We start from the raw sequence: 18106 nt of genomic DNA on the forward strand, positions 1-18106 counted from the left end.
CCAGAAGGATCTACTTTTGCTGTGATTAAGACATTTTCACGCTCATAACCATAACATGTGCTTTGACCATACGTCACGAAGGAAAGAAGGTGAGGCTGAAGTGGATGTGGTTGAAAGGGCAGTGGCCAGATGTGTGACCCGGTGGGCCAGATCAGAAGGGAAGGAAGGGATGTGTTAAAGGAAGCCCCACGAGGGCAAACATGTTTTGTTTTGTTCACTGCCCTGTCCCTGGTGGTTTGGCTCATGCCTGATCCGTAGAATCTATAAATTAAACATTAGGTAAGTGAGGTGTGTGAAATGTTACTGGACTTGCTCCATCAGTGACCATACCCTTCTTGTATTCGGGGTAACTAGGCAAATAAAACTACCCACATAGATATTTTAGAGTCCTTGTGTTAATCATTCCTGATGAGAGATTGTGTAGCATATATTCTATGGAGCATGTAGCCTGTGCAGGGTAGTGAGCTGGGCATGGTGAGAACATAACTGTGTCTTGTAGGAGTTGACTATGAAATGAAACGAGATAGGAGGTGCCAGGAGAGAGCACATTTTGAGTGGGAACAAACAGGGGACTTTGGGAAGGAAGTGATGATGGAGTTGAGCCATCAAGATAGGCAGAATTCTATCAGCTAGGGCCAATACTTTGGGATTGCAGTTTAACGCTTTGTGGCATATATGTGTGTGTGTTAATTCAAACATTAAGTCTTCCCTTTGGATGGGGGTGATGTCACAGTTTAAGAGCCTCTCTGCAGCTCTCCTGGACTGGTGGATTCTTGCATGGCTTGTGGAAGGAGTTGGGGGGTTGAGGCCTCGGGACCAAGTACTGCTAAGGCTTCTCTTTCCTCCTGGGTCGGTTTGTTGAGGTGGAAGGAACTCATAGCCAAAAAGGAAGGTGGCAGTAAGAGTGTCTCCTTTTGAATGTGACCCCTGCACTCATACTTAAAAGTTGGGAAGGTTGCATCATCATGCGGATTCATACTAGGAGTTTTATATTGTTTTCAAGCTTTAATGTATCTGAAGGTACCATGAGATGAAAATGTTCTGTCAGGAATGGAAAACTGAAGTTTTTATGACTTTAGACTGAAGTTAAAATGAGAGATTGGAAATCACAAGGTGTCTGGGGGATGACGTGTTAGGAGCCCTGGAGGTGGAAGATTAGGTGACAATATGTGGGCATGCCAGGTACCTTCTAGGAAAACTTGGGATACGAAAATCATAATTTGAGAAGTGTATTCATTATGGGGTGAGGGTCAGCTCACTTAGCAAAGGCATTTTTTCAGAAATGTTTGTTCTCTGCATGCAAGGAACCATGATAAATGTAATGGGGACATGCAGATGAGTTAAGAGTCTTTTCCTGCAAAGAATTCCCATTTCATAGGGGGAGACGTGACTGAGCTTCTGTGATGAGTGATGTAATAAAAAGGTGAACCAAAGTGCTGAGGAAGGTAGATGGATCCTGACTTGCAGATCTACAGAATTTTGCTTGAGAAGATGTAAGACACGGAGGTGGGAGAATGGCTTTCCAGGGCAGAGGGAAGGTGGAGAGCAGAAGCACTCCAACCTAAAATGTGGTGTTGTGGTCCTGGCACACAGAACTGCCTGGAAGGAGTGGATGGAATTCAGGTTTCATGTTGGAGAAGGTGGGAAGGTCTTCTAGACCTTTGTTCTGTAGCACATGGGGATCCATCAAAGGTTTGGAGAAGGAGAACAAAATGAGCAGGACTGTGTTTGAAAGGTGCTTCTGGTGGTGGTGAGGACAATGAGTGGGGGAGGGGTGGTGGCTGGGAGGCTGTCGGAGGGCTGTCAGAAGAGTCTAGGGGAGACACGTTGAAGGCCTGCAGTCTTGGGGTAGAGGTGCAGGGGAGGGTTGTTCCAGAGCTTTGGTACTTTTCCTAAATTTGAAAGTTCTCTTCTAAAGTTTAGATCTGATTGAGTTTATTAAGAAAAAGAAGATGATTTTGATGAACACACATCTTTGTTGACCCTCACTGGTATCATTGGTCTGTTTCAAGCAATGAAACCACACTGAGACATGGGGAGTGGTAGAAAGGGAGGACAGGAAGAAGGTGATGGAATGTGTGGAGGCTCCTGCTTCTTTTGCCCTAGCGTGGTTCTCTCCAAGCCTGTCCTGGTGCCTTTCCACATCTCCCCTCCTTCTTCTTCAGGTTCCTTTTCTTCCTCCTCTATAAACAGACACGTTTCTCTAAGTTCTTCCGTATTTCTTCCCCCCGCCCCCATCCTCCCATCCACACATGTCTAGCCCTAATGCTTCTACTTTTCACGTGGGCAAATGACTTCACAGCCCATTTGCTCAGCTGTAAAGTGGGACACATTACCTGCCTCATCGTGTCATTTACATCTGTAAATGAGGCAGTTCATAGAAAACATTGCCTAAGGACTTGAAACAAAGTAAATGCTCAATAAGCATCGAGCATATATTTATATGTTTATGGTATTCTGTCATATTTTATATTGATACAAGTTTAATCACTTTTGAGTTCTTTGAGGTATTATTTTTGGCTGGAAAATATTTAGCATAGTACTTGCTCCAGTAAGAGTTCAAAATTTTATCTTAATTCCTCTTGTCTGCTAAGATGATATTTTGGACTCTTCCTCAGTATGGCATGGAATTGGCCTTTCTGAGGGATGGATGGGTCACCTTAACGCTTCTGCTTGGAACCAGGGGTCTCATTTATGAATTGGCTGATTGGAGCTGTGGCTAGGGAACAAAAAAAAATTCATATTCCTGCCCCATATAACCATACATCCCTGCCCCCCCCAACGTGTTCATTAGATGAATAATGTAACAAATTAGAAACCAAATTCACTTTATAGCTATCAGAATTGAAGTTCTTTGTCATGTAAATGAACAGCCAAGAGTTGGCAGATGTGACCCGTGAGGCTCTTGAGTACTGTTGAGACTGTGGGCAGGCGAAGTACACTCAGGAAATGGGGAAGCCATATTCTCTGCAGAAAAGTAAAGCTGAATTGTGGAAGTTTGTAAAGTATATTTGTATTGGAATGAAGAGTGTGGGGCTTAAAAACTGCTCAATTGATGTCTCCTTTGTTTTGTTCTTCTGGATACCTTTTGACCAGGAAGGTTAGCCTCATCAAGGCCAAGATACAGGTGAAGCACGAATCTTAGAGACTTTGGCATCTGTAACCTAGGGTTTGCATTGGATGAGAAGCTTTAATTCCCTTTAGGAGTGGGTAAACACTGGTCCTTATAGATTATTTGTTAAAATTAAGAATTTCCAGGAAGGTCTAAGCTGAGCCACTGGACCAATACTACAAGCTTGTTAAGGAAAGTTGTTGGGAGTGGACCATGCTTTAATGGATTTGAGGCCATCAAAATTCTCTGGCACCAAGTCTATGATATATGATGGCTGTTCTCATCCTTTTTAGTTATTTTAACCCGTACTTCAGTATTGCATTTTTAAATTTTTGCTATCATTGACATATTGTAAAATCCAAAGGCAAATCTTTCTATTTTTCTGATGTTTAAATATCCTTGTCTCTTAGTGTTCTGTGTTGAATTTTCAGGTTGTTGTCTCAAGTGTTTATTTGATGAACACTACCCTTAAAAGTAATGGGATGCTTTCCTCTATTTCTAGCTATTGTGGATGATGAAAGGCTCTCTGCAGAGGAGATGGATGAGAGGAGGAGGCAGAACATTGCTTATGAATATCTGTGCCATCTAGAGGAAGCCAAAAGGTAAGATCCCAATGCAGTCTATCTGTGTACCTTCTCCTGGATAAACTTTGGGATACTATACTTTTTAAAAAATGTTTTATTACTTGTTTTGGAGGGGGGGTACAGAGAGAAAGGAAACAGAGGATCTGACATGGGCTCTGTGCCGACAGCAGAGGGTCCGATGTAGGGCTTGAACTCAGGAACCATGAAATCATGACCTGAGCCAAAGGCGGACGCTCAACCAACTGAGCCACCCAGGTGCCCCTGGGCTACATGCTGTTAACAACTCATTTGCAGTCTTATTGGTAGCAGTGTAAGTGGAGAAGAACCACCTGTCTTTTTGTAAATGGTCGGGCGGAATTGAGAAAAAGTTGCTGCCACAGCCAGGGTCAAGGCCCTAGGAGGGAGGCAACTATTTCTTTTTCTTGCTTACGTTCTCCCAGGAAATCTCTGGGCCAATTGCAGATTATTTCAAATTCCTCATCTCACTGATTTGGAAGTGAGGGCACAGCAAAGACTTACATCAACTTCTTTTTTTTTAAGTTTTTAATTTTAATTCCAGTTTTGTTAACATACAGTTAGTTTCAGGTGTGCAGTATAGTGATTGAACAGTTCTATACATTACCCAGTGCTCATCATGATGAGTGTACTTGAACTTCCTTTTTCCCAGAGCTTCCTCAGATATTTTTGTCACCCCAAACCCCAGTAATTATAAATACTGTATAGGACAGTATCATTTTGAACTGAAGTCCATCGGTCACTAAGCTAGAGAGTAGGTTTATGACTGCCATCTCCATTTAAACATTGGGTTCTCTGAGGAGAAAGTGAAGATAAACTAATTTGCCCTTAAGGCCTCTGTATCGGAGGAACCACAAGAACTTTGTCCTGTGCTGGGTGAATACTCCAATGCCCATATGCCGTGAATTAGATTCTGATTTAGTGCGTTGTGCTGTGATTGAGTAACAGTATCATTCCTTGGACAGATGGTATGTTCTAGCTTTGTTAAGTATATAGAAATAAACATTGGGGTAATGGTCGTTGATGTTAATGATCTCTAATCACTGTTAAATAGCTGTCTACAGAGCTGGAGGAATGAGGCTTTTTATCAAGTGCTGTGTGGAAGAGAATTCGGTGACACATGAACTAATTTGGCCTCAGAATCACTTGAAAGGGGTTTCTCAGGGTTGTTTAATAATTTAACAGTGTCTCGTAGCTCTAAACTCTGAAGAATACTTTTAAAGATTCTAAAATATGTGAAGTTGACAGGTGGCAGGTCACTGAAGACTCAATATCAGCCTAAGATTATTAAAAACAGGCTTTTAGTCAAGTTGTTGATAATAAAGTTAGATACGGAGAGTGGCTCATAAATATTCCAAATAAACATGCTTTCAAAGAAAAAGTTTAGGAAGAGTAACGAGAAACTTTCTCCTTACACACATGTTGAGTTCTAAATTTTTGCCTCTTAATTTTCTAAATGAGAAGCAGTGTCCTACTGGGGAGAGGTCAGCCGACTGGATTTCCTGGTCCCAGCATTACCACTTAGGAGCTGGGTGACCTTGGCCACATTGTTTAACCTGGGGGAACTTCGGTTTTGTCTCCTCTGTAATGGGATGATAAACATGTTAGCACGGTAATGAGTTTTTGTTGTGTCATAAAATAAAATGTGTAAATTAGGGGCGTCGGGGTGACTCAGTCGGTTAAGTGTCCGACATCAGTTCAGGTCATGATCTCGCGGTTCATGAGTTCAAGCCCCACAGTGGGCTCTTCACTGACGGTGTGGAGCCTTCTTGGGATTCTGTCTCTCTCCCTCACTCTCTGCCCTTCTCCCACTTGCATTCTGTCTCTCTCAAAATAAAAAAAAAAAATCTAGGAGTTTCTAATGTACAGCTAGATTTAAATACTACTTTAAAAAAATGCGTGAATTAAAAAAAAAAAAAAGTATGTTAGTGCCACCTGCCCTACCTCATGATTCCCACCCCTGCCCCTGCTCTAAAAATCACCTAAAATATAAAAGGCAAAAGTGTTCTGTAAACTTAATAGTGCCAGTTAGGTGTATGGTGATAAGCATAGCTTTCTCCTGAATGTATCGAATGTATCAATACAGCTTGACAGCTTGTCACAGTGTTTTCAAACCTTTGTAGTTGAATTTTGTTTTAGAGAAGTCAGAGTAACAATTAGCCCAGGTTTTTTGAAGAAAGTTTCGTAAGAATAGTTTCATTGAAAGAAAAGACTATGAAATATACAACTTTCCCTCTAAGGTGACTTTATTAGTTTATTTTACAAGAAGAGATTAGATGTAATATGTATTTATGAATCTTACTAACATCTGAACATTTTTGGTGACTTTTAGGGAACCTGATTTTTGGAAGTGGAGTCTGTAAAAATGTGGTCGTTAATAGATACATATTAATATGTGAGCTATGATTTCAGAAAGCATAGTACACAGAATTCTGATGGTCCTAAACTCAAGAAATAAATGAAGGGGTGAATGAGTCTCTGTCCAAAAAATTCAGAGGGTTTGGTACATGATTCTTTTACAATGCTAATGCCTTAGGAATTTGTCATATTGGGTTTATTATAGTGCATGCATGTGCAGGTGTTCATGTGAGTGTGGTTGGCTTAAAATACTGAGTTTCTACTAACTGGTAAACTTAGAATGTGTAAGCTTAGCCAGGATCTGTCTCTACTTCAGCTCAGAACTGATTGGGTGTACTTAAACTAAAAATGTGTAGGTTCTGTTGTTGTGCCTCTTTTTGGTTCCAGAGGTAAGAACTCGAAGGATGTGTTTGTATGTTCTTTTAATTCAGAATTTTTGAAAACTCAAAATTGTAATAGTCTGTTACATCTTTAACTTTGGCTTTATTAATTTCAAGATTTGTGATAATTAATAATAAACCATTTATAAAAATTTTTTTTCAACGTTTATTTATTTTTGGGACAGAGAGAGACAGAGCATGAATGGGGGAGGGGCAGAGAGAGAGGGAGACACAGAACTGGAAACAGGCTCCAGGCTCTGAGCCATCAGCCCAGAGCCCGACGCGGGGCTCGAACTCACGGACCGCGAGATCGTGACCTGGCTGAAGTCGGACGCTTAACCGACTGCGCCACCCAGGCGCCCCAATAATAAACCATTTAAAAGCTACATCATTCAGAGGAGATATCACTACTAACAGAAATAAAAAGGGTGATGTACTACTATGCCAACAAATATATGTAAGATAACCTAAATGAAATGGACAGATACCTAGGAAGACATAAACTATCAAAACTGACTCAAAAATAAATTAACAATCAGAATAGACTTAGAACAAGTAAAAAAGTAAAGTTAGTAAGCCAAAAATTGCCTGCTTTTCAAAAAACATGTAAGAGGAGGGAACACTTCGCAACCCATTCTACTAAGACCCATTTTTTCTTTGATACCAAAACCAGACAAAGATACCTCAAAAAAGTGATAGACCTACATGCCTTATGAGTACAAATAAAAAAATCCTCAACAAAATACTAGCAAACCAAGTCCAGCAACATAAAGTATCATATACCACTAAGTGGGATTTATCCCAGGAATGCAAGTTTAGTGTAATTCAAAAATCGATCAAGACATTTTAATGGGAAAAACATCTTTCAACAAATAATCTTGGGCAACTGGAAATAGTCAAACATAAAAATGAATTTGGATTCCTATCCCATGCATAATCTAATCGAAATGTGAGAACCACAACTACAAAACTCCTAAAAGAAAACAGGTATAAATATATGTGTTTTGGGGGTAATGGTGACATTTCACCAAATAGGATACACATGCACCAGAACAGGACAGGGGGTTTAACATCAGTTGTTAGGGAAATGCAAAGCAAAACCACAGTGAGATACTACTACCTCACACTGGAATAGTTAGAATCGAAAAGACCAACAATATCAAGTGTTTGCAAGGATGAGGGAAGGTGCTTGTTGAATTACAAAACGGTGCAGCTACTTTTTATAACATTCTGGGGTCGCCTAGGTGGTTCAGTTTGTTGAGTGTCTACTCTTAATTTTGGCTCAGGTTATGATGCTAGGGTCATGGGATCAAGCCCCATATCGGGTTCTGCACTGAGCATGGAGCCCGTTTAAGATGCTCTTTCTCCCTCTGCCCCTCTCCCCCACTTGCACACACTCTGTAAAATAAAATTTCAAAAAATGTAAAACATTCTGGCAGCTACTTAAAAAAATTAAATATGGAATTACCATATGACCCAACAATTCCACTACCAGATATATACCAAAGAAACCTGAAAACCTGTGTGCATGCAGAAAACCTGCACACAAATGGTCATTGAAGTATTACTCATGGGAGCAAAAAGTGGAAACAACCCAAATGTCCATCTACTGATGAATAAATGAAATGTGATATATCCCTACCATGAAATACTATTCATCTATAAAAAATGATATTAGCAAATCACATTCAACAGTGTATAAAAAGTGCTGTATAAATCACAACCAAGTGAGATTTATCCCAGGCATGCAAAGCTTGTTTCATATTTGAAAATCATTTAATGTGATCTATCACATCAACAGGCTAAGTAAGAAAAATTACATGATATGTCACTGTATCAGTGCAGAAAAGGCACTTAACAAAATCCAAACTTAAGAAAAAAACTCTTAGTTAACTAGGAATCAAGGGGGGACACCCTCAGTTTGAGAAAGACAGTGAACAAAAAACATGCTAAAAGCAAACATCATATTTAATGGTGAGAAATTCCAAGCTTTCCCATTAAGATACAAGGCAAAGACCTTCCTTCTCACCACTCCTTTTTCAACTTTGAACTGGAAGTTCTAGTTAATATAATAAAAAAAAGAAAATATAGATTGAAAAGGAAGAAACAAAACTGGGTTTATTCATAGATGACATGATTGACTATTTGAAAACTCTGTAAGAATTTTTTAAAAATTGGAGCTAATAAGCTATTATAGCAAGATACAAGATTATATGTAAAAGTCTATTGCTTTCCTATATGTCAGCAATGAACAAGTGGAATTTGAAATTAAGAACACAGTTCCATTTACATTAGCACTCAAATGAATTATTTAGGTATAAATTTAATAAAATATGCACAAAATCTATATGAGGAAAACTATAAAACTTTGATGAACTAGAAGAAAGAACTAAATAAGTGGATAGATATTCCATATTCATGGATAGGAAGACAGTATTGCTAAAATGTCCCTTCTTCCCAACTTGATCTATAGATTCAATGCAGTGTCAGTCAAAATCTCAAGTTATTTTTTGCATATTGATAACCTCATTCTAAAGTTTATACTGAGAAGCCAAAGACCTAGGGGCACCTGGGTGGCTCATTTGGTTAAGCATCTGACTTCGGCTCAGGTCATGATCTCATGGCTCATGAGTTTGAGCCCTGCATTGGGCTCTGTGCTGACTGTTCAGAGCCTGGAGCCTGCTTCAGATTCTGTGCCCCTCTCTTGCTCTGTCCCTTCCCCACTTGGGTTCATTCTCTCTCTCTCCCTTCCTCCCTTCCTCTCTCTCTCTCATAAATAAGCATTAAAAAATGTTTAAAAAAAAGAAAAAAGGAAAAGACCTAGAATTGCCAACACAATATTGAAGGAGAACAAAGTTGGAGGACTGACACTACCAGACTTCAAATTTAATACAAAGTTGCAGTGATCAAGAGAGTGGCATTGGTGAAACATTAGGCACATAGATCAGTGAAAGAGAATAGAGAACCCAGAAATACACCCTAAAACTATAGTCAATTGACCTTTGACAAAGGAGCAAACCAATACAATGGAGCAAAGATGGCCTTTTCACCAAATGGTGCTGAAACTGGACATGTAAAAAGTGAATGTAGACCTTACACATTGTACTCGTCACAAAGTATACCATTATACCCTTCACAAAAAAATACCTCAAATGGATCACACCTACCTATAAAAAGAAAAACTGTGAAACTTTTAAAAGATAACAAAGGAGGGTGTGCTTGGGTGGTTCAGTCATTTAAGTGTCAGACTCTTGATTTCGGCTTAGGTCATGATCTCCCAATCAGTGGGATCAAATCCCACATCAGGCTCTGTGCTGACAGTGCAAAGCCTGCTTGGGATTCTCTGTCACTCTCTTTCTGCCTTTCTCTCTCTCTCTCTCTCTTCAAATAAACATTAAAAAAAAGATAACAAAGGAGAAAACTTAGATGAAATTCAGTATAGCAGTGACTTTTACGATAGAGCACCAATGGCATGAAAGAAAAAAAGTGAGTAAGCTGGATTTCATTAAAATTAAAACTTTCTGCTTCACAAAAGGCAGTGTCAAGAGGATGAGAAGACAGTCCACAGGCTGGTATAAAATATTGGTAAAAGACCTGTCTGATACAGAACTGCTGTATAAGATAATTTAAAAACTCTTAAAACTTCAACAATAAGAAAACAACTAGGTTAAAGAATAGGCTAAAAACCTTAACAGACGCATCTCTGAAGAAGATACACAGATGGCAAATAAGCATAGGAAAAGATGCTCCACGTCATGTGTCATCAAGGAAGTGCAAAGTAAAATAAGATACCACTGTACAATTATCAGAATGGTCAAAATATGAAACACTGGCAACACCAAATGCTGTGAGGGTTTGGAGCAACTGGAACTCTCATTGCTCATGGAAATGCAAAGTGGTATAGTCACTTGCAGTTTGTTAAAAAACCAAGCATACTCTTATCATGCTATCCAGTAGTTGTGCTCTTATTATTTAACTGATGGAGTGAAGTCTTAGGTCCACACAAAAAACTTGTGTATGGATATCAAAAGACTTTTTTAATAATAGGCAAAAGTTGGATGTGACCGTGATGTCCTTCAGTAGGTGAATGAATAAATACCCTGTGGCATATCCAGACAGTGGAATATTATTCTTTGCTAAAAAAAAAATGAGCTATCAAGCCATGAAAAGAGGTACAGGAACCTTAAATGCATACAGCAAAGAAAAGCCAATCTGAAAAGTCTACATCCTATACGATTCCAACTATGACTTTCTAGCAAAGGCAAAACTATGGAGACAGTAAAAATATCAGCAGTTGGGAACGGAGGATGAATAGATAGAGCACAGAGAGGTTTTAGTGTAGTGAAAATACTCTGTATGACACCACAGTGATAAATGTCATTATACATTTGTCCAAAACCAACAGTGAACCATTATGTAAACTGTGGAATTTGGATGATTATGATAGGTTCATCAGTTATAGCAAATGTAGGTTTGTGTAGGCTAATCAATTATAACTAATGTTCTGGCTCAGTTGGCTGAGTGTGCAACTCTTAATCTTGGGGTTGTAAGTTGGAGTCCCACGTTGGGTGAAGAGATTACTAAAAAGAAAACCTCTCAAAAAAGTGAATTAATATACTGATACAGACTTCAACCTGAGTGGACGCTGAAAATATACTGAGGGAAGGAAAGCAGACACAAAAAGCCACTTATTATATAATTCCATATATATGAAGTGTCCAGAAAAGGCCAGTCCATGGAGACAGATGGTAGACCATTGGCTGCCTAGGCCTGGGAGAATAGAGGGGATGGAGAGTGACTGATTATTGTATAGTTATTGTAGGAACAAAAGTGTTCTAAAATTGATTGTGGCGATGGTTGCATAACTCTGTACTGAAAATCACTCAATTGCAGACTTTAAAAGGGTAAATGTATGGTATATAAACTGTACCTTATTAAAGCCGTTACAAAGAAAAGTTCCTTTGACCAGACCAACTTGGAGAAGTGCTTAGTACACCTGTTAAATAAGATTAAGCGGTATTCAGTAGATAAAATGAGCATAGAATGTATGCCTAAGATACATGGGTTCTAAACACTGTTGATTTTATAGTTTCTTGAGCACCCACCATGCTTAAACTGGTGCGGTAGGGTCACTTTGGGGGATGGAGATCAGGCAACTAATAATGTGCTCAAAGAAACTGTTCAGTTAATGCTTTTACTCATGAGTTTAAAATTCTGTCCTTCACTTACATTTGCTCTTTTGATCTCTCTGTATGTGTGTGCGGGAGTATCTCCCTGTTTCCAGCTCATCATTCTCCTAAATATCTCTTCTATGTTCACCTCTCTATCCCACCACGAACCTCCTGAAGCCTTCTGACTTCTCTTGCTGGATTACTGCAGTGCTCTCTGACTGGTTTCCTCAACCCTCTTGCCCCTTTAATCCTTTATCATCTGTATCATAGTCAAATGAATTTCTTCAAAACTCTCATCTGTTCTGGCCAACCATTGAAAACCACTCAGTGTTATCGCAATTCTCATGGAATAAAGACCAGACTCTTACAAGGCCTCATGAGCTTTGTATGGTCCAGTTCTTACAGCTGCTCCAGTTTCATATTGCGCCCCCTTCCTTATTGCTCTTTTTCCAGCCACATTGACCCCTTTTCCATAGGACCTCTGCATGTGCTATTCCCTTCTCCTGTGTATCTATTCAGGCTCTACTGTCTTTAGATTTTAACTCCCTTTTTCAGGGAGTCCTTTGGCATGGCCCATCTAGGTCAACTACCCCTATTATAACATGACATCATATCTGTCACATAGTTGAATGAATTACTTAATGCTGGTATTGGCCTACTATCATTTGTTCACTAATGACGATTCGTTGTACTGTTTTCTGTGTGTTTTAGTTTGCCTGGAGGTAACAAGTAGGATGTGAATTAGATTCGTGGTGGACAAGATTCTACATGGTGTGCCAGGACTGCCAGCCTAAAGTAAAATTTAGTCTTTGTCTCAGTGGAGAATTCTATGTTGTAGTTAGATGGTACAAGTTCTTCCTGCCATTTATGTGACCCAGTGGGTTATGAAGCTGGGAATCCGAGACAGTTTGATACCACAGGGAAGCAGAAGTGACCCAGAGAAGGGCATAGAGTATTTTTCAGTGAATGAATAAATGACTGAATGAACGAAAAGAGGAAGAGATAACCTGTATTATTAAGATGACTTGTGGCTGAAATTATTGCTCATAGCTGATAAAATTACGACATCTGGGCATATGGACTTACTAATTAAGTCTCAAAATACTAATATTAATGACCAGGGAAAATATGAAAGGCATGTTTTTAAGACCAAAAAAGATAGTTGCTTTATAAAGTGGCTCTTGGGGCGCCTGGGTGGCTCAGTTGGTTTGGCGTCCGACTTCGGCTCAGGTCATGATCTCATGGTCCGTGAGTTCGAGCCCTGCGTTGGGCTCTGTGCTGACAGCTCAGAGCCTGGAACCCGTTTCAGATTCTGTGTCTCCCTCTCTCTCTGCCCTTCCCTGTTCATGCTCTGTCTCTCTCTGTCTCAAAAATAAATAAACGTTAAAAAAAAATTAAAAAAAAAATAAAGTGGCTCTTGACCCTGTGTTTATCCACAGGCTAACAGGTTTACATGACGTCACAAAGAGCCAATCATAATTCTGTTGGGAGTGCACATAACTATGTGTACTAGTTATCCATGACTGTGTAATTAATTACTCTAAAACTTAGCAGCTTAAAACAAAGAACATTTATCTCACAGCTTTTCAAAGTCAGGAATCTGATTCTAGTTTAACTGAGTCCTGTGGCATTCAGTCTGTCATAAAGCTTCAGTCCTCCTAGGGTCCAAGCAGAACAGATCTTCCAAGCTCGGTCATGGTGTTGGCAGGATTCAGTTCCTGACGGACGTTTGGACTGAGGACCCCATTCCCTCGTTGCTGTTGGCCACAGGCTTCCCTCAGCTCCTTGACATATGGGCCTCTCTGTGGGCAGCTCCCAATATGGGAGCTGGCTTTCCTCAGTGAGCAAACAAGAAAGGGCCAGTAAGTTGGAAGCCAGAGCCCTTTTGTAACCCATTCTCAGAAGTGCTGTCCCATAGTTTGCTGTATTCCAGTCATTAGAATCAAGTTAGTAAATCCAGCATGTGTTTCAAGGGGAGGAGATTCTAGAAGGGCATGAATTCTAGAAGGCAGGAATCACCAGGGTGATTACAAGCTGCCTTCTACAGGGTATATATATATATCCTTTTGCAATTGACCCCAGAAAAGAGGGCAGGATCCTCTTTATTAATGTCAGAGACCAGATCAGAAATTGGATGGTGTCTTGGTGTAAATGATTGTATTATTAAGGTTATTTATGCCTGTATAGTTTGAAAAGATTTTTTTTTGAAATTTATTTATTTGAGAGGGTGAGACTGTGTGTGCATGTGCGCAAGGGAAGGGCAGAGAGAGAGGAGAGAGAAACCCAAGCAGGTTCTATGCTGTCAGACGTTTCACTGAATGAGCTACCAGGTGCCCCTATAGTCTTGAATTGTGAACTATTTGGGACTAAGCTTTTCATTCCTCTGCCATTTTAAATAATACTAAATGGACTTTTAAGTTTTCTTTTCAGGTGGGCCCGGGAGACTGTCTTGATCATTTCTTTGCTGTAGGGATTTTGCTGAAATGGGACCGTTCGGACAAGTCTGCTACTCCTTTGGGCTTTGAAAGTTTCTCTCTGATGCCAGAAATCCCACCCTTTAAATTAAAGGAGTTAATTCCCTAAAAAAGAATTTCTTCTGCTGAGTAGATTTCATATTAACTTCTGCAAAATATCTTTGAATAATGAAAATCCCTTTTAAGAACTTCATTTCTTTAGTTTTGTAGGGCAACTGTGCAAAAATCTAAGATGGAGAGTTCTCTTTGGGGAAGTCTGGATCGAGGAAGGGAAATCAGACTAGAGCTATTAGGAAGAGCAGGGAATGGGAGGGGGCATGTTGGCAAGAGAAGGAGAGGGAATTTGCAAATTATAGTTGAGCAAATAGTTATGAATGGGGCTGCTGTTGTATGTTTCCCAAGGAAGTTCCTGATATATTTCTTTTTTAAGGAAGGGGAAAACGCTACAAATCTCCTGGCATGCTTACTTTTTCTGTCCTACCTCGGAAAGTAAACAGAGCAAAAAAGCCTTCCCTTGGTGATGGGCTTGTTTAGAAATATTATCTTCAAAGAGCTCTTTATGTGAGCCAAGCTGTTCTTTGTATTAGTGACTCCGAGGCAGTTTCATATGTGCTCTGGAAAAGAAACAAAAACACGGTGTGATTCCTTTTGTGTCAGTGCTTACAACTCAGACACCAAAAAGACAGCTCATTGATTAGATCAGGTTCTGGCCTTACCTAGTAGAGAGAGAATTATACTTGAAAGGAGAAATGCTTCAAATGTTTAAGCAAGTGAGGGCCATGAATATGGGTTTGCTTAACCCTGAATATTTGTGATTTCTTTAAGGAAAAGAATCTTATGACTGGGGAGTGCTTTAGAGAATCCATTGGATTTCTTCTACAGGCTTGGACCTCACTGTCTGTTTTCCTAAAGATGCTGCCTATGGCTTGCTCATAAGTGATGCTAATAGAAACTAGGAATCTGGAAGGAAATATCTTCCTTGGTCATCAACCCATTAAGGGACATGTTGTTGCTCTCTACAAAATGTTAATCAAATATTAAGGAATTCTTAATTGCATTTTCAAAACATAAATAGTTTTTATTCTTCTATGGCGATTCTGCATTTCCCCCTTCCTCCTTGTTCTCTCCCTGGCTCTGATCACCCCTCTGTGTCCCAGGGAACAAGAAAGTGTGGGGTCGCTCCACGCAGTGGCTGACAGGCTGGTGGGGCAAGGGGCACAGTTGAGTCGAGAGCGGGGACCCTTTTCAGGGTCTGGCTCCTGGGTAAGGGGAGGGCCTGCCTTCCAGGAGTGCCCTGTTTGGATTTGCTTACCAGTCAGCTTGCTTTGAGAGCCATATGCCACAGGTCAAGGACCTTTTTGACATCCTGGGGCTTGTCCCCCTAAGGTATGTATCCACAGTAGGGAGACAGAGTAACCTCCAAGGAGAACTAGTCATCAGGGTTAGCCATCAGGGGATAACCACAGACGAGAGGATAAGATGAGATGTGGGTTTTTTTTTGTTTTTTTTTTTTTTAAACAGAAAGAGTACATAACGGGTGGGGGGTGGGGGGAGAGAGAGAGAAAGAGAAACAATCTTCAGCAGTCTTCACGCTTAGCACAGAGCCCAGCACAGGACTCGATCCCATGACTCTTGGATCACGACCTGAGCACAGGCTAAAAACAGCTGAGCCACCCAGGCACCCCAAGAGGTGCTCTTGACGGGGTGTCTCCATGGCAGGCAGCCCAGCCTTCCAGGGCATGCTGCTTGCAGCTCGGTCCTCGGAGGAAATGTTGATGCTGAGGTCCAGCTGTGTGGTAACCAGGGATGGTGCTGTGGAGCTGCAGTAGAAGGGACAGTTGTTAAGGACATAAAGGGAGAAGCCATACAGTTTCACAGGGAACTATATTTGAGGGACAGAGGAGGTTGGGAAGTCAGATGCGTTGGGGAGGATCCAGGCATCACTAACTTGACTCAGAAACACACATTGTATGGTCTCCATCAGGCAAGCCTGGGGTTGGAACACATAGTTGAGAGACTTCTTTAGTTTCACATATTTTGTGTCCTAGCCTTGGGGATGTATTGGGCAGATGCCAGTCAGGTGTGAGCCCACAAATCAAAGCTTAACTCTTTAGCGTGCCGGTATTTTTAAATACAAATAATCAATATTAATCCTCTCTAGCCAAAGAGAAATTGAGCAACTGATATTTGATCCCAAAGTTTATATTAGTCTTTCAAGCTCTTTGAAGTTGGAGAGCTGGGAGAGGTTAGGAATTTTCCATGATCTCAAACATACTTTACTCCGAGGGTTACCAAGTGAGTGTCTACTCACCAGACACACACAGGGCCCAAAGCATTCAACTTACACAGGGTTATTCCCATCTTATAGATGGCAAAAACAAGTCCTGGAAAAACCTAAGGAATTTTTCCAAGGTCACAGCCAACAGACAGATAAATAATATTCCAACCCAGCTCCTTCTGATTTCATAGCCAATTGCTTAAAAACTAACACAGTCTCTTTTCCTTCTTTTTTTGTCCTTGTGTTACTTGCTTTTCTTTTTTTTTTTTCCATTTTTATTTTTTAAAATTTACATCCAAATTAGTTAGCATATAGTGCAACAATGATTTCAGGAGTAGATTCCTTAGTGCCCCGTACCCATTTAGCCCATCCCCCCCTCCCACAACCCCTCCCGTAACCCTCAGTTTGTTCTCCATATTTATGAGTCTCTTATGCTTTGTCCCCCTGTTTTTATATTATTTTTGTGTCCCTTCCCTTATGTTCATCTGTTTTGTCTCTTAAAGTCCTCCTATGTGTGAAGTCATATGATGTTTGTCTTTCTTTGACTAATTTCACTTAGCATCATACCCTCCAGTTCCATCCTAGTAGTTGCAAATGGCAAGATTTCATTCTTTTTGACTGCTGAGTAATACTCCATTGTATATATATACCACATCTTCTTTATCCATTCATCCTTCAGTGGACATTTGGGCTCTTTCCATACTTTGGCTATTGTTGATAGTGCAGCTATAAACATGGGGGTGCCTGTGCCCCTTTTATCCTGTGGATAAATGCCTAGTAGTGCAGTTGCTGAGTCATAGGGTAGTTCTATTTTTAGTTTTTTGGGGAACCTCCATACTGTTTTCCAGAGTGGCTGCACCAGCTTGCATTCCCATCTTTTCCTTATTTCTTAATGTACTTTAGTCATGTCATTATTTTTTTTTTTAATTTAAATTCAAGTTAGTTAACATATAGTGTAGTATTGGTTTCAAGAGTAGAGTTTAGCGATTCATCCCTTGCATATGATACCCAGTGCTCATCCCAGCAAGTGCTCTCCTTAATTTCCATCACCCATTTAGCCCATCACCCCACCCACCTCCCCTCCGCAACTCTCATTGGTGGTCCTGGCTTTTAGGTTCTAGATAGACTAGCTTTGTTCTAGGCCTCGATCAGTTTTCACTGCTTGAGCTTTGGTGGAATTAGCACAATATGACCATCCATTGTCTTTCTTAATTTTCTTTCCCTTTTTTTTCAATCTTTTCTGTTGCTTACTTGCTTGTTTCTGTTTTCTTTTGCTTTGTTTTAAAGATTTATTTATTAAAAAAAAATTTTTACATTTATTTATTTTTGAGAGACAGATAGAGTGTGAGTGGGGAGGGGCAGAGAGAGAGGGAGACACAGAATCCGAAGCAGGCTTCAGGCTCTGAGCTGTCAGCACAGAGCCCGATGCAGGGCTCAAACCCACAAACCACGAGATCATGACCTGAGCTGAAGTCGGACACTCAACTCACTGAGCCACCCAGGCGCCCCAAGATTTATTTATTTTTTTAGAGTGTGAGAGTGAGTGGGAAATGGGCAGAGGGAGGGAGGGGGAGAGAGAGAGACAGAGAAAGAGAGGGAGGGAGAGAGAAAGAATCATAAGCAAGCTCTGTGCATAGCCCAGAGCCTGACACGGTGCTCCATCCCACAACCCTGGGATGTGACCTAAGCCAAAAGCAAGAGTCAGACACTCAACTGACTGAGCCATCCAGGCGC

General features: G+C 40.5%; 1 protein-coding gene across 1 annotated transcript in view; it reads left to right on the forward strand.

Moving 5' to 3' along the window:
- The window catches only part of IQGAP2 (IQ motif containing GTPase activating protein 2), a 295550-nt gene that overhangs the window by 46352 nt on the left and 231092 nt on the right, over positions 1-18106 (forward strand). The window contains exon 2 of the mRNA XM_047088141.1: positions 3615-3714. Within this exon, the coding sequence (XP_046944097.1) occupies positions 3615-3714 (100 nt within the window). The remainder of the gene's footprint in view (positions 1-3614; positions 3715-18106) is intronic.

This window comes from Lynx rufus, unplaced genomic scaffold (genome assembly GCF_022079265.1).
Source record: "Lynx rufus isolate CCGP_SWC_20201006 ecotype Redwood Valley unplaced genomic scaffold, mLynRuf1.p SCAF_1, whole genome shotgun sequence".
Taxonomy (NCBI): Eukaryota; Metazoa; Chordata; class Mammalia; order Carnivora; family Felidae; genus Lynx; species Lynx rufus.